General features: G+C 48.4%; 1 protein-coding gene across 4 annotated transcripts in view; it reads right to left on the bottom strand.

The window, feature by feature from the left end:
- ODAD2 (outer dynein arm docking complex subunit 2) overlaps positions 1 to 25872 on the bottom strand; it is a 367969-nt gene that overhangs the window by 310285 nt on the left and 31812 nt on the right. For all 4 annotated transcript variants that reach the window (XM_063922013.1, XM_063922015.1, XM_063922014.1 and 1 more), the window contains exon 4: positions 12499 to 12694. In XM_063922013.1, coding sequence (XP_063778083.1) covers positions 12499 to 12694 — 196 coding nt within the window. The remainder of the gene's footprint in view (positions 1 to 12498; positions 12695 to 25872) is intronic.

Here is a 25872-nt window from a genome sequence, read left to right on the forward strand (position 1 = left end):
CAGAACCTTGTTGAGTCACATGAGGTAATGATCCTCATGCACAGAACTCACCAACTGATTATAAATTGTGTCAAGACTCCCAATTATTAAGCTTGGCAAAAGGTGAAACAATAGTACTGCACTTACTCTGCTGAATTATACTGTATGCAGAACCATTTCTTGTCTACAAAACTATGACGTAGTTCTGCACAATGTCTATTTTTCAAATGTGAATTACAGATTATAAACCAGAAAATTTTTACGATCAATAATAACAGGCTATGTGTTCCTGAATTGAAAAACAATTCTTTTCAGTTGGTAGTGCTCCCAAAAGTCGGGGTAAATAGTACATTTTGGAGGAGAAGAAAAGATCACTCTTGTGGGATATTTTGATGCCCCACGGAATAGTTCTTTTTTCTTATCATTGAAATACCAAGCTTCTTGCTGATGATTACTGCTATGAGACCCTTGGGGGCAGGGCTGCAATGAGAAGTGCGCTACTGGTGCTGTTTTGCTTCCGATGTTAGTGTTTTCACCATTCGATGGTGGCTTTCCGATGGTAGCCGCCATCGTTTGGTGTGGATGTGATGGCCATCCGATGTTAAAATACAGCTGGATTCAGCTGTTTAACGTCGGGAACGGCCACAAGTTGCTTTTGTGCATGCGCAAACAGTATTTTTTTGCACTTGTGCAAGTCATAAGAATACTTCTTTTTATCAAATTCTTGTCATGCAATGGTTAGTTACCATCGCATCGAAAGTTTTGATGGCGGAAGCCCAGCTATCAATTGATGCTGTGCTTCCGATGTCCATCCCTAGGCTGCGGTTGCAAGGAGCCAGACACATTGCAATGAATAAACTGAAAGTAAACTACAGCCCTTGCAAAGGCTGCTGGGAACTGTAGTTTATTTTCATTTTCTTCAATGCAATGCGCAAAGGCACCTTGCAGCCCCAGCCGCAGAGGGAGGGAGGGTGTTAGGGAGGTTAAAGTGACTGTCCTGGCACCCCCTCTGATCCAGCACTCGGGTCACATGCCCCCCTAGCCCCCAGTTGCGGCCATGATACAAGGACAGAGATCGGTTGTGTGGACGGATTGATCTGAAAACTGTTTCCATGAAAGGGGCATTTTTGGGCCGTAGCTGGATGGCAACCACGCACCAAACTGTTCTGTCAAGTGGGGATGACATGGGAGTGTCATAAGCCTGGAAGCCAACTTCAGTAGTGTCCACGGTGCAATGCAAAACCCACTTTGGACCAACCATGAGCTTCAAATTCTGCCTGCAACAAGGTCCACTGTTTGTGGAGCAAGATGATAGCGCTGGGCAGAGTGAGGGCACAGTAATGTATTATCACACTGCTGCATGTTCTGTGGAGTAGTTAAAAACATAAGGTTTCCATACATCAGCAATCAATTGGGACAATTTGGTGTCTTGCTGATGATTGTGTAAATAAATCTGCAAAGTATGGGGTTCACAGATCACAGATTCCAACTAAAAAGTGATTGGTATTGGTAAATCAGGTTGTCCAACATGTTGGATTTTACAGATCAAATGGGGCTTTAGATCAGAAGTGTAACTCCCTTAGGCAATGGAGAAACCTGCCTCCAGGTTCCAAGGGGCACCTGCACATACAGCAGTACCTGTGTGGTTCACACCAGGATCCAAGTGTGACCTCTGCTCTTCCAACAAAGCTCTGCACGACACGTTGCTGCTGCAGAGTTAATTGGCTCTGTCCCAAGAGCCCTGCTAACACCTTTTATAATGCTCTCAGCCTGTGCTGCATCAGGCAATGGCGCACCCACCGCTGCTGCTGGTCTGTGAGATGGGACCCACTGGTGAAAGCGGATTCTTCATGCTGCAGACGTCTGAATCTCATGAGTCTGACCTTGACCCACTGGCCATTGGAAAACAGCGAATCTGAAGCCCTGCTAATTAAATGCGGGCTATGGTCCCTGTATATATTTTTTTAACGGGAAGCACCAAATTTGCCTCCGGGCAACTGGGATGAACTTACGCTACTGCTGTAAATTGCTAGTAAACGGATGAGATTTCAAGATTGGTAGGTCTGTATTTGTAGATAATTATCAGCAAACCACTGAAAAATATCCGGTATGTATGGGCGCAGATTGGTGAATTGGGGAATATGGGAAAAAAATCTAACACACAATGTAGCAAAAAGAAAAGAGATGCAAAAAGCATATACAATTATTAATATTTCATTGTTTCGCAAATAGTAAAAATACATATAAAATACAAGTTTAAATAAGCACAATGAGTAAAGTTTGCTAAATGTACACCTGTGGAGGCACCGACATTGGGTCTTAAGATAAGAACTCTGTCAATTTGGTATAAGTAAAGGTAAGTATGCATAGGTTATATTAAAGAAGTTGTCCGTAGGTACAAGCACTTACTTGAAAAATAAGAATTTACTCACCGGTAATTCTATTTCTCGTAGTCCGTAGTGGATGCTGGGAACTCCGTAAGGACCATGGGGAATAGACGGGCTCCGCAGGAGACTGGGCACTCTAAAGAAAAGATTAGGTACTATCTGGTGTGCACTGGCTCCTCCCTCTATGCCCCTCCTCCAGACCTCAGTTAGGGAAACTGTGCCCGGAAGAGCTGACATTACAAGGAAAGGATTTTTGGAATCCAGGGTAAGACTCATACCAGCCACACCAATCACACCGTACAACTTGTGATAACCTTACCCAGTTAACAGTATGAACAACAACTGAGCCTCACTCCACGGATGGCTCATAACAATAACCCTTATTTAAGCAATAACTGTATACACGTATTGCAGAAAGTCCGCACTCGGGACGGGCGCCCAGCATCCACTACGGACTACGAGAAATAGAATTACCGGTGAGTAAATTCTTATTTTCTCTGACGTCCTAGTGGATGCTGGGAACTCCGTAAGGACCATGGGGATTATACCAAAGCTCCCAAACGGGCGGGAGAGTGCGGATGACTCTGCAGCACCGAATGAGCAAACACAAGGTCCTCCTCAGCCAGGGTATCAAACTTGTAGAACTTTGCAAAGGTGTTTGAACCCGACCAAGTAGCCGCTAGGCAAAGCTGTAAAGCCGAGACCCCTCGGGCAGCCGCCCAAGAAGAGCCCACCTTCCTTGTGGAATGGGCTTTTACTGATTTTGGATGCGGCAATCCAGCCGCAGAATGAGCCAGCTGAATCGTGCTACAGATCCAGCGAGCAATAGTTTGCATGGGTGCATGCATGGGTGCATGCAGGATAAACAGCGAGTCAGTCTTCCTGACTCCAGCCGTTCTGGAAACATATATTTTTCAAAGCCCTGACTACGTCCAGCAACTTGGAGTCCTCCAAGTCCAGAGTAGCCGCAGGCACCACAATAGGTTGGTTCAAATGAAACGATGATACCACCTTTGGGAGAAATTGGGGACGAGTCCTCAATTCTGCCCTGTCCATATGGAAGATCAGATATGGACTTTTACATGACAATGCCGCCAATTCCGACACACGCCTAGCCGATGCTAAGGCCAACAGCATGACCACTTTCCACGTGAGATACTTTAGTTCCACGGTCTTAAGTGGCTCAAACCAGTGGGATTTCAGGAAATCCAACACAACGTTAAGATCCCAGGGTGCCACTGGTGGCACAAAAGGGGGCTGACTATGCAGCACTCCTTTAACAAACGTCTGAACCTCAGGCAGTGAAGCCAGTTCATTTTGAAAGAAAATGGATAGGGCCGAAATCTGGACCTTTATGGACCCCAATTTTAGGCCCATAGTCACCCCTGACTGTAGGAAGTGCAGGAATCGACACAGCTGGAATTCCTCTGTAGGGGCCGTCCTGCCCTCACACCAAGCAACATATTTTCGCCATATACGGTGATAATGCTTTGCTGTCACGTCCTTCCTAGCCTTTATCAGCGTAGGAATAACTTCATCCGGAATGCCTTTTTCTGCTAGGATCCGGCGTTCAACCGCCATGCCGTCAAACGCAGCCGCAGTAAGTCTTGGAACAGACAGGGCCCTTGTTGCAGCAGGACCTGTCTGAGAGGCAGAGGCCATGGGTCCTCTGTGCGCATTTCTTGCAGTTCCGGGTACCAAGTCCTTCTTGGCCAATCCGGAAAAATGAGTATTGTTCTTATTCCTCTCTTTCTTACTATTATTATTATTATTATTATCCTTTATTTATATGGCGCCACAAGGGTTCCGCAGCGCCCAATTACAGAGTGCATATGCACATAATCAAAACAGGAAAACAGTGACTTACAGTTGAAGACAATATAGGACAAGTACAGGGCAACTAAGCATAACTACACCAGTAAACATAGAGATAAGTTCCAGGTGGCCAAAAAACTGCGGGATCTGGGCAGTTGAGGATTATTAAAGTAAGAAAAGTATAAGCACATGAGGGAAGAGGGCCCTACTCGTGAGAGCTTACATTCTAAGGGGAGGGGTAGACAGACAGGGGTGACACAGATGGGGTACATAGAGAGCATGGAACAGAGGGTTAGGTTGAGATTTGGCTAGGTTTGGTAAAGAAATGGGTCTTAAGAGCCCGTTTGAAGTTTTGTAGAGAGGTGGAGAGTCTGAGTGGGAGAGGTAAAGAATTCCAGAGAAAGGGAGCAGCACGTGAAAAATCTTGGAGATAGGAGTGGGAGGAAGTAATCAGAAGACAGGAGAGTCGGCGTGCATTAGCAGAGCGAAGAGGACGGGTGGGAGAGTAAAGGGAGATAAGGTCAGAGATGTAGATGGGAGAGGAGTGGGTGAGAGCTTTGTAAGTGAGTGTGAGAAGTTTGAATTGGATTCTGAAAGGGAAGGGAAGCCAGTCGAGGGCCTGTAGGAGAGGGGAGGTAGACGTAGTGCGTTTGGTGAGGAAGATGAGCCGGGCAGCAGCATTGAGGATAGATTGGAGTGAAGAGAGGTAATTGTCAGGGAGGCCAGTTAGGAGGAGATTACAGTAGTCCAGTCTGGAAATAATCAGTGAGTGAATAATGATCTTAGTGGCATCCTGGGTGAGAAAAGGTCTGATTCTAGAAATGTTTTTGAGATGAAAATGACAGGTTTGTGAGAGGTGCTGAATGTGTGGTTTGAAGGAGAGGGAGGAGTCAAGGATTACGCCAAGACAGCGTACTTGGGGGCTAGGTGAGATAGTCATGCTATCAATGGATAATGAGATTGTGGGAGGTGAGGCTGTGCGGGAGGGTGGGAAGATGATCAGCTCAGTCTTAGACATGTTGAGTTTAAGAAAGCGCTGAGACATCCAGGAAGAGATAGCAGAAAGACAGTTTGAAGTCCGAGTGAGGAGAGCCGTGGAGAGATCAGGGGAGGAGAGGTAGATTTAAGTGTCATCAGCATAGAGGTGGTATTGGAAGTTAAAAGAACTAATGAGTTCACCTAAAGAGGACGTATAGAGAGAGAGAGAGAAAAGGAGAGGACCAAGAACAGAGCCTTGGGGGACACCAACAGTTAGTGGAAGTGGGGGGGAGATAGCATCATGAGAGGAGACAGAGAAGGAACGATCAGAGAGGTAGGAGGACAGCCAGGAGAGGGCAGTATCACGCAGACCAAGAGAGTGAAGGATTTGCAGAAGGAGAGGGTGGTCCACAGTGTCAAAAGCAGCAGAGAGGTCAAGAAGAATAAGCAGAGAGTAGTGGCCCTTAGATTTGGCTGCATGGAGGTCATTGCAGACTTTTGTGAGGGCAGTTTCAGTGGAGTGGAGAGAACGGAAACCAGACTGGAATGGGTCAAGCAGTGAGTGAGAGGAAAGGAAGGCAGTGAGGCGATTATAGACAATACGCTCAAGAAGTTTGGAGGCAAAGGGGAGGAGAGAGATGGGTCGATAGTTGGAGAGAGTGTTAGGATCAAGGGTAGGTTTTTTAAGAATAGGGGAGACAAGAGCATGCTTGATGGCAGAGGGGACAGTGCCTGATGAAAGGGAGAGATTGAGAAGGTGGGCAAGATGGGAACAGGCAGAAGGAGAGAGGTAGCGGAGGAGGTGGGAGGGGATAGGGTCGAGCGGTGAGGTTGTGGGGGGGGGGGGGAACGGATGAGGGCCATGACTTCCTCACCAGATACATGGGAGAAAGATGTCAGAGTTGGTAAGAGGGAAGGGGAGGGGTGGCAAGGGATGGGTGGTGGCTGGTTGCTGGTCTGGTGGGATGTGATATCCTGACGTATGGAGTCAATCTTGGATGTGAAATAAGTGGCAAAGTCAAGAGCAGACAATGAGGAAGGGAGAGGAGGTGGTGGTGGGCAGAGGAGGGAGTTAACAGTGGCAAAGAGGCGCCGGGGGTTGGAAGACTGGGTAGAAATGAGGATTTTGAAGTATGATTGTTTAGCAAGGGAAAGGGCAGTACTGAAGGATGAGAGCATGGATTTGAAATGGAGGAAGTCTGCTTTAGAGCGTGATTTCCTCCACTGTCGCTCGGCAGTACGTGAGCATTTTTGTAGATATCTGGTGCATTTGTTGTGCCAGGGTTGAGGTGTTGATTTGCGAGGGTGAATAGTGGTTGGTGGAGCAACAGAGTCAAGGGCAGAAGTAAGAGATGCATTGTATAGGGATATGGCTTGTCCAGGGCATGTGAGAGAGAGAAGAGGAGAGAGAAGGGAGTCAAACAGGGAGGATAGGGATGAGGTGTCAATAGCCTCAATGTTACGCTTCGTGGTGGTAGCCTTAGGAGTGAGAGATGGGGAAGCAGAGATAGATAAGTTAAAAGAGAGCAAGTGGTGGTCAGAGAGGGGAAAAGGGGAATTGGAGAAATCAGAAATATCACAGCGGTGAGTGAAAACCAGATCCAGTGAGCTCCCGTTCACATGGGAGGGTGAGGTGGTCCACTGGGAGAGACCAAGTGAAGAGGTGAGGTTAAGGAGTTTAGAGGCAGGTGATTTTGTGGGGTTATCGATAGGGATGTTGAAATCACCTAGAATAATGGAGGGAATGTCAGAAGAGAGGAAGTGAGGTAACCAGGAAGCAAAGTTGTCGAGGAATTTGGAGGAAATGCCAGGTGGACGGTAAATTACAGCAACTCGAAGATTAGTATTCTCAGTACCTTGGGTATGAGAGGAAGAGGAGGAAACACATATACTGACTGGTACACCCACGGTGTCACTAGGGCGTCCACAGCTATCGCCTGAGGGTCCCTTGACCTGGCGCAATATCTTTTTAGCTTTTTGTTGAGGCGGGACGCCATCATGTCCACCTGTGGCAGTTCCCATCGCTTTGCAATCTGTGTGAAGACTTCTTGATGAAGTCCCCACTCTCCCGGGTGGAGGTTGTGTCTGCTGAGGAAGTCTGCTTCCCAGTTGTCCACTCCCGGAATGAACACTGCTGACAGTGCTTGCACGTGATTCTCCGCCCACCGAAGAATCTTTGTGGCTTCCGCCATTGCCATCCTGCTTCTTGTGCCGCCCTGGCGGTTTACATGGGCGACTGCCGTGATGTTGTCTGACTGAATCAGCACTGGCCGGTTTCGAAGCAGGGGCTCTGCTTGACTCAGGCCATTGTAAATGGCCCTTAGTTCCAGTATATTTATGTGTAGAGAAGTATCCAGACTTGACCACAGCCCTTGGAAGTTTCTTCCCTGAGTGACTGCCCCCCATCCTCGGAGGCTTGCATCCGTGGTCACCAGGACCCAGTCCTGTATGCCGAACCTGCGGCCCTCGAGAAGGTGAGCACTCTGCAGCCACCACAGAAGAGACACCCTGGCCCTTGGGGACAGGGTGATCAGCCGATGCATCTAAAGATGCGATCCGGACCACTTGTCCAACAGATCCCACTGAAAGATCCTTGCATGGAACCTGCCGAAGGGAATGGCTTCGTATGAAGCCACCATCTTTCCCAGGACTCGCGTGCAGTGATGCACCGATACCTGTTTTGGTTTCAGGAGGTCCCTGACCAGAGATGCTAATTCCTGGGCCTTCTCCACCGGGAGAAACACCTTCTTCTGTTCTGTGTCCAGAATCATGCCCAGGAAAAGCAGACGCGTCGTAGGAATCAGCTGCGACTTTGGAACATTCAGAATCCAGCCGTGCTGTTGCAACGCTGATCAACAACTGCTCTCTGGACCTCGCCTTTATGAGGAGATCGTCCAAGTACGGGATAACGATAACTCCCTTCTTCCGAAGGAGTATCATCATTTCGGCCATTACCTTGGTAAATATCCTCGGTGCCGTGGACAGGCCAAACGGCAACGTCTGGAACTGGTAATGACAGTCCTGTACCACAAACCTGAGGTACTCCTGGTGAAGTGGGTAAATGGGGACATGCAAGTAAGCATCCTTGATGTCCAGCGACACCATAAAATCCCCCTCTTACAGGCTTGCAATAACCGCTCTGAGCGATTCCATTTTGAACTTAAATTTCTTTATATAAGTGTTCAAGGATTTTAAATTCAGAATGGGTCACACCGAACCGTCCGGTTTCGGTACCACAAACATTGTGGAATAGTAACCCCTTCCCTGTTGAAGGAGGGGGACCCTGATAATCACTTGCTGGAGGTACAGCTTGTGAATTGCCGCCAGTACTACCTCCCTTTCCATGGGGGAAGCTGGCAAGGCTGATTTGAGGTAACGGCGGGGGGGAGTCGCTTCGAATTCCAGCTTGTATCCCTGAGATACAATTTGTACAGCCCAGAGATCCACCTGTGAGCGAACCCACTGGTTGCTGAAGTTTCGGAGACACGCCCCCACCGCACCTGGCTCCACCTGTGGAGCCCCAACGTCATGCGGTGGACTTAGTGGAAGCAGGGGAGGACTTTTGTTCCTGGGAACTGGCTGCATGGTGCAGCTTCTTACCTCTACCCCTGCCTCTGGCAAGAAAGGATGCGCCCCTGACCCTCTTGCCTTTCTGAGAACGAAAGGACTGCATTTGATAATACGGTGCTTTCTTAGGCTGTGAGGAAACCTGAGGCAAGAAAGTCGACTTTCCAGCTGTCGCTGTGGACACGAGGTCCGATAGACCGTCCCCAAACAATTCCTCACCCTTATAAGGCAAAACCGCCATGTGTTTTTTAGAATCAGCATCTCCTGTCCATTGCCGAGTCCATAAGACCCTCCTGGCAGAAATGGACATAGCATTAATTCTAGAGCCCAGCAGGCAAATGTCCCTCTGAGCATCCCGCATATATAAGACAACGTCTTTTATATGGCCCAGGTTAGCAAAACAGTATCCCTGTCGAGGGAATCTATGTCGTCTGACAGAGTATCTGTCCATGCTGCTACAGCACTACACATCCAGGCTGAAGCAATAGCAGGTCTCAGTAGAGTACCAGAGTGTGTATACACTGACTTCAGGATAGCTTCCTGCTTTCTATCCGCAGGCTCCTTTAGGGCGGCCGTATCCTGAGACGGCAGGGACACCTTTTTAGATAAGCGTGTCAGCGCCTTGTCCACCCTAGGGGATGTTTCCCAACGTAACCTGTCCGTTGGCGGGAAAGGGTACGCCATCAGTAACCTCTTAGAAATCACTACTTTCTTATCAGGGGAACTCCACGCTTCTTCACATAATTCATTTAATTCATCAGATGGGGGAAAAGTCACTGGCTGCTTTTTCTCCCCAAACATATAAACCCTCTTGGTATTAACAGGGTTAATCTCAGAAATGTGTAATACATCTTTCATTGCAATAATCATGTATCGGATGGCCTTGGTCATTTTAGACTGTAAATGTGCCTCATCATCGTCGACACTGGAGTCGGACTCCGTGTCGACATCTGTGTCAACCATCGGAGATAGAGGGCGTTTATGAGCCCCTGACGGTTTCTGAGTCGCCTGGGCAGGCGCGGACTGAGACCCCGGCTGTCCCAAGGCTGCAGCGTCATCAAACCTTTTATGTAAGGAGCTTACATTGTCGTTTAAGACCTTCCACATATCCATCCAATCAGGTGTCGGCCCCGACGGGGGCGACCCCACACTTATCTGCCCTTGCTCCGCCTCCACGTAACCCTCCTCATCAAACATGTCGACACAGCCGTACCGACACACCGCACACACACAGGGAATGCTCAGACTGAGGACAGGACCCCACAAAGTCCTTTGGGGAGACAGAGAGAGAGTATGCCAGCACACACCACAGCGCTATATACCACAGGGATTTTCACTTAAAATAAGTGATTACCCAATAGCTGCCTTATATGTTTTATTTGCGCCTAAATTTATGTGCCCCCCCTCTCTTTTTTACCCTTCTTGTACCTGGATACTGCAGGGGAGAGCCTGGGGAGCTGCTTCCAGCGGAGCTGTGAAGAGAAAATGGCGCTGGTGTGCTGAGGAAGAAGGCCCCGCCCCCTCAGTGGCGGGCTTCTGTCCCGCTTTCTGTGTAAAAAAATGGCGGGTTTTTTTACATATATACAGTGCCAGACTGTATATATGTATTTTTATTGCCAAAAGGTACTTCAATTGCTGCCCAGGGCGCCCCCCCCCAGCGCCCTGCACCCTACAGTGACCGGAGTGTGTAAGTGTGCTGGGAGCAATGGCGCACAGCTGCGGTGCTGTGCGCTACCTTAAATGAAGACAGGAGTCTTCTGCCGCCGATTTCGTCGTCTTCAAGCTTCTGTTCTTCTGGCTCTGCGAGGGGGACGGCGGCGCGGCTCCGGGAACGGACGATCGAAGACAGGTACCTGTGTTCGAACCCTCTGGAGCTAATGGTGTCCAGTAGCCTAAGAAGCACAAGCTAGCTGCAAGCAGGTAGGTTTGCTTCTCTCCCCTTAGTTCCACGTAGCAGTGAGTCTGTTGCCAGCAGAAGCTCACTGAAAATAAAAAAACCTAATAAATACTTTCTTTACTAGTAAGCTCAGGAGAGCCCACTAGGAGCACCCAGCTCTGGCCGGGCACAGATTCTAACTGAGGTCTGGAGGAGGGGCATAGAGGGAGGAGCCAGTGCACACCAGATAGTACCTAATCTTTTCTTTCGAGTGCCCAGTCTCCTGCGGAGCCCGTCTATTCCCCATGGTCCTTACGGAGTTCCCAGCATCCACTAGGACGTCAGAGTAAAATAGAATATCATATGGATGGCAGGCAACGTTATGCTCCACCTCCTTGAAGTTGATGGAATATGCTCACCGCTAATGGAGGTCTCTTTGCAGGATCCGGTTTTGTAATAGTGCGGTGGTGCCCGGTTCTACTTAGGCTGTGTGATTGCAGCGGGCGTGGGGTTTAGTTCTGCCTGGGTCTCAGAAGAAGTAAAAATCTGTAAATTGTTATTTTGTGATTGCTGATTTATGGGGGCCTTAAGATTGCCTTTTACAGAGCAATATCACTAAAATGAGAGCAAGCTCTGGGGCATTCCTTGCTGTGCAAAGGTGTTGACGGTCATTTCCATTTGCACAAAACAGCTTGACTTTTATATTAACTCATAACTGGTGGTCTTTTAATGGTGTCAGTTCCAGGCTTGCAAAGTAATAAATCGCAAGTAATAAAAATAGTTGCGCTATCGCCCTACTTTCCTGATTATTTTGTAAAGACAGACACACACCTAGGCACACTTCTAGTTACGGAGGGATCCCCTTATATCAGAGAGTAGATCCTGAAGTGCACATACAGGGCAGTCCATAGTGAGGCAGGAAAGGGCCATGTCCGGGGAAGTGGTACAGATGATATTGCAATAATTTAATGTATATAGAAACGTTTCATAACGCGAGAAACATTCTAACCCACCAGTTATTGCTACCCTGGGAACCTACAATTTAATTTACATAGAATTGTTTCCCAAAGCGAGTTATTTTTAACTGACCAGTTATTGCCACCCTGGGTAAGAACAGTTTAAAAATTGCCAGGGAACCTGGAACGGTTATGGATGGCCCTGTGGACAGGCACGCAGTCCTGATTCACTTACTGTAGGCACTTACATAAAGAGTATACAAATAGCTACATTCATGCATGATGCCAACACTACACAAAATACTAAAGGAAAAATCGTATTATTTGATTAAGTGGGTATACGCCTAATCTGCTGAAGACAGGAGGTCTTTTCTGGCAATAGAAAGTGATATGCTGTCCTTGGCTATGAGTAAAGTTATTCTGACTGGTGTTGTAGCCAAACCAATGTGGAAATTATATTCAACTTATGATCTAAAGACACTGATAACTACAGTGGCTCCGATTGCTGCATCAGATGTTCTATTACAAAGCCACGAACCACAAGATGTCCCAATAAATGGAATCGCCGCATTAGGCTTGTGTGGCACACACTTAGTAAATGTAGTTGGTGGTGTTGATTTAACAACTGGAAATAGATTCTTTTTTTAGCAACTGGCAATTGACTGGACGTCAACTAAAATAGTTTATATCATAACCAGAAATATAAAACATATGTACACAGTTATCATCCCATAGAAGAGTTGGAAAACAACCTTTTTTCCACTTCAATTAGGGTAGCCTTTCTATGTTTTTAAATCAATAAATGTAATGATTTTCATATCTTTCACCTTCCCGTCATTATTTTTTCCTAACACATAAAAAGCAGATGTTGTTGCTCATTAAAAAAGAGAGAGGGCTGAAATGATAGACTGGAAATATTGTAGTTTGTAAATGCACTTACTGTGAAATGTGTTTTAAAGAGCTGTTCATCAGCTGCATATCAAGTTGCTGGAGCAGTAGAAAAATCTTCATCTTGATTACTGCCTTTTCATCCTCATTCTGATGCATTTTATCCACCAGACGCAGCATAGACATGTCTTCCCCCTCCACAATGGCAAAGCCAGCGCCGAGGATTCTTGCAACTGGGTCTCTGTTTGCTGGTGAAACAATGCGGCAGGTGAATTAAAAGTTTGGGGCTGCTGATACTACATACTTGCTCTGCTCTATATAAGTACCACCCAAGTCTCCATGGGCAGAAAAGGCTGGCATGGAGGATAAAAGGGTATTTCTGTGACAGACCAGGATTCTCTCAGTGCAGTAGTTACAGCAGTTACTTTATATATCACCGAGTTGGGGTGGGGATTCCCGGAGGTCAGCATATTGACCCCGGGATCCCGGGCGTCAGAATGCCGATGGAGGGGGGGGGGAGCGCAACGGAGCCGTGGACACCCACAAGTGGGAATAGCCCCTGTTGGCCAGCATTCCCGCTGGCAGCATTGTCCGGAGTCGGTATCCTGACCGCTGGGATCCCAACCTCAACTGCATCCCATATCGCCAATGCTGCTGTGTGACTGAATAGGGACACAAGGGGAACTACACTAGTGCAACCTTGTTAGAGCAACAAATTAGGCCAGTATAAGTATAAATGTTTTATTTATTAGAATTTATTTTTTGCATAATTAAACATTCATATTAAAACATCACATTCAAACATGTTATTTGGATTGCTGACTGGACCTCCACCAGCTATGCCGATTAACAACGATGGGACTACTAACCGGCCTCCAGCTTTGCTTCTGCACCTAGCAGTGCCTGGCCAGACAGGACTACGTAGAGGAGTTTTAAGAGAGGACAGGGCCTGTGTGCAGTAGGGATGGTGGCCATCGACCAATGATGTTGGTAAACCTGGTTAACAACTGATAAACCAATGGTATGGAGCCCTGTGACCCCAAGCAGCAGCACCCCCCCCCCCCCTTCAATGTGTGTGTGTGTTTCTTTAACCTAAGGAAGGGAGACGGAGCCTAGCTCCAATGAAGTCCCACCCCCCGGTTTTGATTGGCCAGTGGCCCAGCACAGGGGCGGATTGGGATGGAAAACCAGCCTGGGAAATTTATGGAAGCAAGCCCAATTTGGGCATGGTCTGATGAAGGAGTGGGGTCTGTTGTGGGGCGGGATACTTCCTCATAGGACCTGATTGTACGCTATTACGGCCTTCTTTGTAACTGTTGCTGCAGTTATGCCTGAGTCTAGGGACAGATTGTGAACTAAAAGTGACCCTGTCAAATTTTTTGAAGTGGCCCGACAGCAGAAGAAGTATAATATACTCTGTAGCCATGGCAGTATCACTGGATGGCAGAGTTGCTGTAATGCGGAGATAAAATAACAGAATGAATGGGGACAATGCAGTATACGGAGTGTGGTGGGCTGCCTGTCATGTGGGGGGGTGGGGGTCACATGACAACACACAAGACAGGCCTCACAGATACATCGGCCTACCAGGAATCTTCCTGGTGAGCCCTATGGCTCAGCATGTCCTAAAGGCAGGGACGGTCCTAAGCATAGGCAAACTAGGCAAATGCCTAAGGCATTTGGAATGCCTATGGGCACAAGCAGTTTATGCTGATTAAAATGATATGCGGCATGCCAGTGGGGGTAATTCAGAGTTGATCGCAGCAACAAATTTGTTAGCAGTTGGGCAAAACCATGTGCACTGCATGGGAGCAGATATAACATGTGCAAAGAGAGTTACATGTGGATGGGGTGTGTTCAAACTGAAATCTAAATTGCAGTGTAAAAATAAAACAGCCAGTATTTACCCTGCACAGAAACAATATAACCCACCCAAATCTAGCTCTCTCTGTACATGTTATATCTGCTCACCCTGCAGTGCACATGGTTTTGCCCATTTACTAACAAAATTACCGCTACGATCAGGTCTGAATTAGGCCCTATATTGTGTGTGTGACTACGGCTGGATCTGCATATGAAATGCGAAGTCACAGTGTATTCCTGGAAATCACTGTAACGTAGCATTTCGTATGCAGATACAGAAATAGTCACACACAGAATATAGCCATGCCTCATATCATTTTAATCAGCAGAAGCTGCTTGTGCATCAAATAGTCAAATAGCAATGCAAATAAGATGCATTTTCGGCAAAAAGGCGCCCGGCATTAGCAGAGCTGCAAGCTGACTCACGTCAGGCATCTCCTACTTTATGGCATATTGAGGCAAGATTTATGAGGACACATCTGTATCCAAGCAGTGGCAGAGATCACAGTGTTAGCAGCCGTGTGACTGATGTGCGGGTGGGTTGGTTGTGCAATAGTGCTCGGCATATGTGGCATTATGTTTGTCATATGTATAAATGCATTAATAATGTAGTCATATGTGTAAAGGGCATTACTGTGTTGTATTATGTGTAAAAGGTGCTCTACTGTGTTGCGTAACGTATAGAAAGGGCACTATTGTGTGGTCTAATGTGAATAAAGAGCAATAGGGTGTGGTGTAATGTGAAAAAGGAGAAATTCAGTGTGATGTAATTTAATAAGGGGCACTGCTGTATGGAGTAACGCAGATAATGTAAAGTGGTACTACTGTGTGATGTAACGTGAATAAGGGACACTAATGCATGATAAAATGTGAATAAAGTTGCACTACTGTGGCGTAATTTGAATTGGGGGTACCATTGTGTGGCCATGCCCCTTCCCAGCAAGAACATGCCCCATTCTGGGCTGTGTGCCGAATGTGCCACTGTTCTTATTTAAAATATAGGGGGTAGGAGTACCAAAGTGAGGACTGCTATCGGTGAGGGGCGATGGTGCTGGGAAAGGTGTGCACGGTCAGAAGCGGAACTAGCGGCGGTGCTAGGGGGTACCATCCAAAATCTTGCCTAGAGCATCATATTGGTTAGGGCCAGCTCTGCATAAAGGAGGGATGACCATTGGTGGTTATCCTGTGAATGGTCTTATACCATCAATAATAGCCACTGATGGTACCATCAATGGTGGTCACAGATGGTTAACCCACCGATGGCCATCTCTAGTGTGGAGGATCCGTACTCTCTGGCAGCAATGTAGACTTTAGTTTTGCAACCAAGTCTACTGCACATGTGCAGGTCTCCAGGAATATGGCACCCATGCCTTGTTCCCAGGGACATTTCTACTGCGCATGCGCAAATCACCAGAAAAATGCACCATTTTCCCAAAGCGATTGTATCTGCTGCACTGGCAGCTGCAGAACTCCGGAGGGGTAAATATAATGATATAGGTGCAGGTTACCATGAACCCATGGGACCATGTGCACCGCACACCCTGCACCCATTATAGATACGCCAATGGCACTACGGCGAAGACCCGTGAATACGGATTCACAAGTAATAATAGACGTTTCTAGCCCCACCATCTGCATCAGCCAGTGCTCGGCCAGCTAGCATACTGCTCTGGTGGATACACGTGAATACGAACTGTTACCTGCTAGTGCTGTAAGTCCTAATGTCCTAAGCGATAGCTGGTACCCAGTGTATATGTGAGTGACACACAAAAAAATAAGTTTATTCCTGTATTTGGAGGCTGGTTAAAGGTGTTGTGGCGCTGAATTGAATTCTTTTTTTTTTTAAGGTTTCTCCTTGTTTAATTGTTGCAGATTTACTAGACTCTGAAACAACTAATCTACATATTTACTGAAGTGTTTGAACCTTGGGGGTAATTCAGATCTGATCGCTGGGCTGCTAATTTTGCTGTCCTTCGATCAGATAGTCGCTGCCTCCAGGGGGAGTGTAAATTTGGCGTGCAAGTGTGCGATCCTATGTGTACGCCGAGCTACTAAACTCCAGTGTATGCAGTCTGTGGGAAACCTAGAACTTACTTCTCCAGTGCAATGAGAACAGGCTGATCGGAGCCGGAGCTGACATCCTCCCTGAAAACGCTTGGTAACGCCTGCGTTTTTCCGCACACTCCCGCACAGCAGCGATCAGGTCAGAAGTGCGCATGCGCCAGCGCCGCAGTGCGCTGGTGCTTGCCAGACAGCCGACGGCTGTCGTAGCCCAGCGATCGCCTCTGCCTGATTGACAGGCAGAGGCGGTCGCTGGGCGGGAGGGGGCAGGCCGGCGGCGCTTAGCCGTCATTTAGGGGTGAGGTCCAGGCAATGCAAGCATGCTCGGACCGTTGAGGGGGGCGGGCCGCGCAGGTTGTGTGACATCACACGCAGCCGCTGCGACCCTGGCAGCGACAAGTAGCTCCCTGCCAGCACGCAGGAGCTGCGCTAGTAGGCAGCTACTTCTAAAGTATAAAAGCATCGCCGCTGTGCGATGCTTTTGTACTTGTACGACAGGGTAGGGCCTGACATGCGGGGCGGACTAGCCCTGTGCTGGGCGTACCCCCGCATATCAGGGAAGCTGATCGTAGATGTGCTAAATTTACCCTGTCACCCCCCAAGTATTTAATGTTTTTTCCACATATAGAAGTTACTGTACTAGTTGAAAGCAGTGTGTGTGTGTGTGTGTGTGTGTGTGTGTGTGTGTTAGGGATGGCCATCGGTTTGGTTGCCATGGCGATATGGAAAGTAACCATCGATGGCTGCCAACTATGCAGTGCATAACCATCGATGGTCATCCCTACTTTTTCACTGACTGGCCCATGTACCAATCAGAATACAGGGGCAGGGCTTTGCACGTGTCGGGGGTGGAGCAATGCTCTGTATCTGAGCACCACATTAAAAAAATATATATATATATTTGTTTATATCTTTCCATCGATGGAGGGAAACCATCGATGGCAAAAGTATTCTACATCGGCCACAGTGGCGGTTCTTGCCACGGGCAAGCGGTACTTTTGCCCGGGGCGCCGCCTACCGGAGGGCGCCGCACCAGGGGAAGATCCGCCACTGTGCCCCCCGCAGTGCCCTGCTGTGCCCCCCCGCTTTGAAGGGAACCAGACGCGTAGCGTCTAGTTTCCCTTCATGAAGACCTTAGTTGTGCGGTGCGCGATGACGTCATCGCGCACCGCACAGCAAAGGTCCTCTCCATGAAGGGAAACTAGACGCTACGGTCTAGTTTCCCTTCATGTAGAGGACCTTTGCTGTGCGATGCGCGATGACGTCATCGCGCACCGCACAGCATAGTGGCACAGACACTAGGGGTCATAATTGACCTCTAGTGTCTATGCTGTTCTATGGGAGAGACGTAATAACGTCTCTCCCATAGATCGAAGAGAGGAGAGGAGAAGAGCGGCGCCGCCGGCGGAGGGGGTCTGCAGCGGTCTGGATCAGGAACGGGGATGGTAAGTATACTTTTTTTTTATTTCATTTTTTCTTTCAGCGTCGTGACCACGCCCCCATTTGAAGCCACGCCCCTATATTTTGCCCGGGGCGCTACAAAGGTAAGAACCGGCCCTGATCGGCCATAAACCATCAATGATTTTGAATCATGGATGTTCGATGGCCATCCCTAGTGTGTGTGTGTGTGTGTGTGTGTAGAATTAGCTATATATATATATTATATGTATAATAAGAATTTACTTACCGATAATTCTATTTCTCGTAGTCCGTAGTGGATGCTGGGGACTCCGTAAGGACCATGGGGAATAGCGGCTCCGCAGGAGACTGGGCACAAAAGTAAAGCTTTAGAACTACCTGGTGTGCACTGGCTCCTCCCCCTATGACCCTCCTCCAAGCCCCAGTTAGGATACTGTGCCCGGACGAGCGTACACAATAAGGAAGGATTTTGAATCCCGGGTAAGACTCATACCAGCCACACCAATCACACCGTACAACTCGTGATCTAAACCCAGTTAACAGCATGATAACAGAGGAGCCTCTAGAAAAGATGGCTCACTACAGCAATAACCCGATTTTTTGGTAACAATAACTATGTACCAGTATTGCAGACAATCCGCACTTGGGATGGGCGCCCAGCATCCACTACGGACTACGACAAATAGAATTATCGGTAAGTAAATTCTTATTTTCTCTAACGTCCTAAGTGGATGCTGGGGACTCCGTAAGGACCATGGGGATTATACCAAAGCTCCCAAACGGGCGGGAGAGTGCGGATGACTCTGCAACACCAAATGAGAGAACTCCAGGTCCTCCTCAGCCAGGGTATCAATTTTGTAGAATTTTACAAACGTATTTGCTCCTGACCAAGTAGCTGCTCGGCAAAGTTGTAAAGCCGAGACCCCTCGGGCAGCCGCCCAAGATGAGCCCATCTTCCTTGTGGAGTGGGCATTTACAGATTTTTGGCTGTGGCAGGCCTGCCACAGAATGTGCAAGCTGAATTGTACTACAAATCCAACGAGCAATAGTCTGCTTAGAAGCAGGAGCACCCAGCTTGTTGGGTGCATACAGGATAAACAGCGAGTCAGATTTTCTGACTCCAGCCATCCTGGAAATATATATTTTCAGGGCTCTGACAACGTCTAGCAACTTGGAGTCCTCCAAGTCCCTAGTAGCCGCAGGCACCACAATAGGTTGGTTCAGGTGAAACGCTGAAACCACCTTAGGGAGAAACTGAGGACGAGTCCTCAATTCCGCCCTGTCCGAATGGAAAATCAGATAAGGGCTTTTACAGGATAAAGCCGCCAATTCTGACACGCGCCTGGCCCAGGCCAGGGCCAACAGCATGACCACTTTCCATGTGAGATATTTTAACTCCACAGATTTAAGTGGTTCAAACCAATGTGACTTTTTGGAACCCAAAACCTACATTGAGATCCCAAGGTGCCACTGGAGGCACAAAAGGAGGCTGTATATGCAGTACCCCTTTTACAACGTCTGAACTTCAGGGACTGAAGCTAGTTCTTTTTGGAAGAAAATTGACAGGGCCGAAATTTGAACCTTAATGGACCCCAATTTCAGGCCCACAGACACTCCTGTTTGCAGGAAATGTAGGAATCGACCCAGTTGAATTTCCTCCGTCGGGCCTTACTGGCCTCGCACCACGCAACATATTTTCGCCAAATGCGGTGATAATGTTTTGCGGTTACATCCTTCCTGGCTTTGATCAGGATAGGGATGACTTCATCCGAAATGCCTTTTTTCCTTCAGGATCCGGCGTTCAACCGCCATGCCGTCAAACGCAGTCGCGGTAAGTCTTGGAACAGACAGGGTCCTTGCTGGAGCAGGTCCCTTCTTAGAGGTAGAGGCCACGGATCCTCCGTGAGCATCTCTTGAAGTTCCGGTTACCAAGTCCTTCTTGGCCAATCCGAAGCCACGAATATAGTGCTTACTCCTCTCCATCTTATCAATCTCAGTACCTTGGGTATGAGAGGCAGATGAGGGAACACATACACTGACTGGTACACCCACGGTGTTACCAGAGCGTCTACAGCTATTGCCTGAGGGTCCCTTGACCTGGCGCAATACCTGTCGAGTTTTTCCCAACGGTTTATAATCATGTGGAAGACTTCTGGGTGAAGTCCCCACTCTCCCGGGTGGAGGTCGTGTCTGCTGAGGAAGTCTGCTTCCCAGTAGTCCACTCCCGGAATTGCTGACAGTGCTATCACATGATTTTCCGCCCAGCAAAGAATCCTTGCAGCTTCTGCCATTGCCCTCCTGCTTCTTGTGCCACCCTGTCTGTTTACGTGGGTGACTGCCGTGATGTTGTCCGACTGGATCAACACCGGCTGACCTTGAAGCAGAGGCCTTGCTAAGCTTAGAGCATTGTAAATGGCCCTTAGCTTCAGGATATTTATGTGAAGTGATGTCTCCAGGCTTGACCATGAGCCCTGGAAATTCCTTCCCTGTGTGACTGCTCCCCAGCCTTGCAGGCTGGCATCCGTGGTCACCAGGACCCAGTCCTGAATGCCGAATCTGCGGCCCTCTAGAAGATGAGCACTCTGCAACCACCACAGGAGGGACACCCTTGTTCTTGGTGACAGGGTTATCCGCTGATGCATCTGAAGATGCGACCCGGACCATTTGTCCAGCAGGTACCACTGGAAAGTTCTTGCGTGGAATCTGCCGAATGGGATTGCTTCGTAGGAAGCCACCATTTTACCCAGAACCCTTGTGCATTGATGCACTGAGACTTGGCTCGGTTTTAGGAGGTTCCTTACTAGCTCGGATAACTCCCTGGCTTTCTCCTCCGGGAGAAACACCTTTTTCTGGACTGTGTCCAGGATCATCCCTAGGAACAGAAGACGAGTCGTCGGAACCAGCTGCGATTTTGGAATATTGAGAATCCAATCGTGCTGCCGCAACACTACCTGAGATAGTGCTACACCGACCTCCAACTGTTCCCTGGATCTTACCCTTATCAGGGAATCGTCCAAGTAAGGGATAACTAAAATTCCCTTCCTTCGAAGGAATATCATCATTTCGGCCATTACCTTGGTAAAGACCCGGGGTGCCGTGGACCATCCATACGGCAGCGTCTGAACTGATAGTGACAGTTCTGTACCATAAACCTGAGGTACCCTTGGTGAGAAGGGTAAATTTGGACATGAAGGTAAGCATCCTTGATGTCCCGAGACATCATGTAGTCCCCTTCTTCCAGGTTCGCAATCACTGCTCTGAGTGACTCAATCTTGAATTTGAACCTCTGTATGTAAGTGTTCAAAGATTTTAGATTTAGAATCGGTCTCACCGAGCCGTCCGGCTTCGGTACCACAACCGTGTGGAATAATACCCCGTTCCCTGTTGCAGGAGGGGTACCTTGATTATCACCTGCTGGGAATACAGCTTGTGAATGGCTTCCAAAACTGTCTCCCTGTCAGAAGGAGACATCGGTAAAGCCGACTTTAGGAAACGGCGAGGGGGAGACGTCTCGAATTCCAATTTGTACCCCTGAGATATCACCTGAAGGATCCAGGGGTCTACTTGCGAGTGAGCCCACTGCGCGCTGAAATTCATTGAGACGGGCCCCCCACCGTGCCTGATTCTGCTTGTAAAGCCCCAGCGTCATACTGAGGGCTTGGCAGAGGCGGGAGAGGGTTTCTGTTCCTGGGAACTGGCTGATTTCTGCAGCCTTTTTTCCTCTCCCTCTGTCACGGGGCAGAAATGAGGAACCTTTTGCCCGCTTGTCCACGAAAAGACTGCGCCTGATAATACGGCGTCTTCTCATGTTGAGAGGCGACCTGGGGTACAAACGTGGATTTCCCAGCTGTTGCCGTGGCCACCAGGTCTGAAAGACCGACCCCAAATAACTCCTCCCCTTAATAAGGCAATACTTCCAAATGCCGTTTGAAATCCGCATCACCTGACCACTGTCGTGTCCATAACCCTCTACTGGTAGAAATGGACAACGCACTTAGACTTGATGCCAGTCGGCAAATATTCCGCTGTGCATCACGCATATATAGAAATGCATCTTTTAAATGCTCTATAGGCAAAAATATACTGTCCCTATGTAGGGTATCAATATTTTCAGTCAGGGAATCCGACCACGCCAACCCAGCACTGCACATCCAGGCTGAGGCGATTGCTGGTCGCAGTATAACACCAGTATGTGTGTAAATAGATTTTAGGATACCCTCCTGCTTTCTATCAGCAGGATCCTTAAGGGCGGCCATCTCAGGAGAGGGTAGAGCCCTTACAAGCGCGTGAGCGCTTTATCCACCCTAGGGGGTGTTTCCCAACGCACCCTAACCTCTGGCGGGAAAGGATATAATGCCAATAACATTTTAGAAATTATCAGTTGTTATCGGGGGAAACCCACGCATCATCACACACCTCATTTAATTTCTCAGATTCAGGAAAACTACAGGTAGTTTTTCCTCACCGAACATAATACCCCTTTTTGGTGGTACTCGTATTATCAGAAATGTGTAAAACATTTTTCATTGCCTCAATCATGTAACGTGTGGCCCTACTGGAAGTCACATTTGTCTCTTCACCGTCGACACTGGAGTCAGTATCCGTGTCGGCGTCTATATCTGCCATCTGAGGTAACGGGCGCTTTATAGCCCCTGACGGCCTATGAGACGTCTGGACAGGCACAAGCTGAGTAGCCGGCTGTCTCATGTCAACCACTGTCTTTTATACAAAGCTGAGACTGTCATGTAATTCCTTCCAACAGTTCATCCACTCAGGTGTCGACCCCCTAGGGGGTGACATCACTATTACAGGCAATCTGCTCCGTCTCCACATCATTTTTCTCCTCATACATGTCGACACAAACGTACCGACATACAGCACACACACAGGGAAAGCTCTGATAGAGGACAGGACCCCACTAGCCCTTTGGGGAGACAGAGGGAGAGTTTGCCAGCACACACCAGAGCGCTATATATATACAGGGATAACCTTATATAAGTGTTTTTCCCCTTATAGCTGCTGTTTTATTTAATACTGCGCGTAATTAGTGCCCCCCCTCTCTTTTTTAACCCTTTCTGTAGTGTAGTGACTGCAGGGGAGAGCCAGGGAGCTTCCCTCCAACGGAGCTGTGAGGGAAAATGGCGCCAGTGTGCTGAGGAGATAGGCTCCGCCCCCTTATCGGCGGCCTTATCTCCCATTTTTCTGTGTATTTTGGCAGGGGTTAAATGCATCCATATAGCCCAGGAGCTATATGTGATGCATTTTTTGCCATCCAAGGTGTTTTTATTGCGTCTCAGGGCGCCCCCCCCAGCGCCCTGCACCCTCAGTGACCGAAGTGTGAAGTGTGCTGAGAGCAATGGCGCACAGCTGCAGTGCTGTGCGCTACCTTGTTGAAGACAGGACGTCTTCTGCCGCCGATTTTCCGGACCTCTTCTGTCTTCTGGCTCTGTAAGGGGGCCGGCGGCGCGGCTCTGGGACCCATCCATGGCTGGGCCTGTGATCGTCCCTCTGGAGCTAATGTCCAGTAGCCTAAGAAGCCCAATCCACTCTGCACGCAGGTGAGTTCGCTTCTTCTCCCCTTAGTCCCTCGATGCAGTGAGCCTGTTGCCAGCAGGACTCACTGAAAATAAAAAACCTAAAACTAAACTTTTCACTAAGCAGCTCAGGAGAGCCCCTAGTGTGCACCCTTCTCGTTCGGGCACAAAATCTTAACTGAGGCTTGGAGGAGGGTCATAGGGGGAGGAGCCAGTGCACACCAGGTAGTTCTAAAGCTTTACTTTTGTGCCCAGTCTCCTGCGGAGCCGCTATTCCCCATGGTCCTTACGGAGTCCCCAGCATCCACTTAGGACGTTAGAGAAATATATATATATATATACACACACACACACACACAATAGGCAAGAACCCACAGCACTCATACATCCGCGGTGCCAGTGGTATTGTGACCACACTATTTAAATAAATAAAATCATACAAATTCAGCACTCACCTAATATTAACACTGCAAACTGTAATTCATCTGAATTCAGGGAATGTTAGTTCCAAAATATTGCAATAATAAGATTTTACTCACCGGTAAATCTATTTCTCGTAGTCCGTAGTGGATGCTGGGACTCCGTAAGGACCATGGGGAATAGCGGCTCCGCAGGAGACTGGGCACAACTAAAGAAAGCTTTAGGACTACCTGGTGTGCACTGGCTCCTCCCACTATGACCCTCCTCCAGACCTCAGTTAGGATACTGTGCCCGGAAGAGCTGACACAATAAGGAAGGATTTTGAATCCCGGGTAAGACTCATACCAGCCACACCAATCACTCGTGATACAATACCCAGTTAACAGTATGAAATATAACTGAGCCTCTCAACAGATGGCTCAACAATAACCCTTTAGTTAGGCAATAACTATAAACAAGTATTGCAGACAATCCGCACTTGGGATGGGCGCCCAGCATCCACTACGGACTACGAGAAATAGATTTACCGGTGAGTAAAATCTTATTTTCTCTGACGTCCTAAGTGGATGCTGGGACTCCGTAAGGACCATGGGGATTATACCAAAGCTCCCAAACGGGCGGGAGAGTGCGGATGACTCTGCAGCACCGAATGAGCAAACTCTAGGTCCTCCTCAGCCAGGGTATCAAACTTGTAGACTCTTACAAAAATGTTTTAACCCGACCAAGTAACAGCTCGGCAAAGTTGTAAAGCCGAGACCCCTCGGGCAGCCGCCCAAGAAGAGCCCACTTTCCTCGTGGAATGGGCTTTTACAGATTTAGGGTGCGGCAGTCCAGCCGCAGAATGTGCAAGTTGAATCGTGCTACAGATCCAGCGAGCAATAGTCTGCTTAGAAGTAGGAGCACCCAGCTTGTTGGGTGCATACAGGAGAAATAGCGAGTCAGTTTTCCTGACTCCAGCTGTCCTGGAAACATATACTTTTCAGGGCCCTGACTACGTCCAGTAACTTGGAATACTCCAAGTCCCAAGTAGCCGCAGGCACCACAATAGGTTGGTTCACATGAAAAACTGATACCACCTTAGGAAGGAATTGGGAACGAGTCCTCAATTCCGCCTTATCCATATAAAATACAGATAAGGGCTTTTGTATGACAAAGCCGCCAATTCTGATACACGCCTGGCCGACGCCAAGGCCCACAGCATGACCACTTTCCACGTGAGGTATTATAGCTCCACGGATTTAAGTGGCTCAACCCAATGCGACTTCAGGAAATCCAACACCACGTTGAGATCCCACGGTGCCACTGGACGCACAAACGGGGACTGACTATGCAGCACTCCCTTAACAAAAGTCTGAACTTCAGGCAGTGAAGCCAGTTCTATTTTGGAAGAAAATCGATAGAGCCGAAATCTGGACCTTAATGGAACCCAATTTTAGGCCCATAGTCACCTCTGACTGTAGGAAGTGCAGAAATCGACCTAGCTGAAATTTCTCCTTTGGGGCCTTCCTGGCCTCACAGCACGCAACATATTTCCGCCATATGCGGTGATAATGGTTTGCGTTCACTTCTTTCCTAGCTTTAAATAGCGTAGGGATAACTTCCTCCGGAATGCCCTTTTCCTTCAGGATCCGGCGTTCAACCACCATGCCGTCAAACGCAGCCGCGGTACGTCTTGGAACAGACAGGCCCCCTGCTGCAGCAGGTCCTGTCTGAGCGGCAGAGGCCATGGGTCCTCTGAGATCATTTCTTGGAGTTCTGGTTACCAAGCTCTTCTTGGCCAACCCGGAACAATGAGTATAGTTCTTACTCCTCTCCTTCTTATTATTCTCATTACCCTGGGTAAGAGAGGCAGAGAAGGGAACACATACACCGACTGGTACACCCACGGTGTTACCAGAGCGTCCACAGCTATCGCCTGAGGGTCCTTGACCTGGCGCAATATCTTTGTAACTTTTAGTTGAGGCGGGACGCCATCATGTCCACCTGTGGCCTTTCCCAACGGTGTACAATCATTTGGAAGACTTCTGGATGAAGTCCCCACTCTCCCGGGTGGAGGTTTCTTAGTTGTCCACTCCGGGAATGAACACTGCTGACAGTGCTAACACATGATTTTCCGCCCATCGGAGAAT

The sequence above is a fragment of the Pseudophryne corroboree genome, chromosome 5 (genome assembly GCF_028390025.1).
Source record: "Pseudophryne corroboree isolate aPseCor3 chromosome 5, aPseCor3.hap2, whole genome shotgun sequence".
Classification (NCBI taxonomy): domain Eukaryota; kingdom Metazoa; phylum Chordata; class Amphibia; order Anura; family Myobatrachidae; genus Pseudophryne; species Pseudophryne corroboree.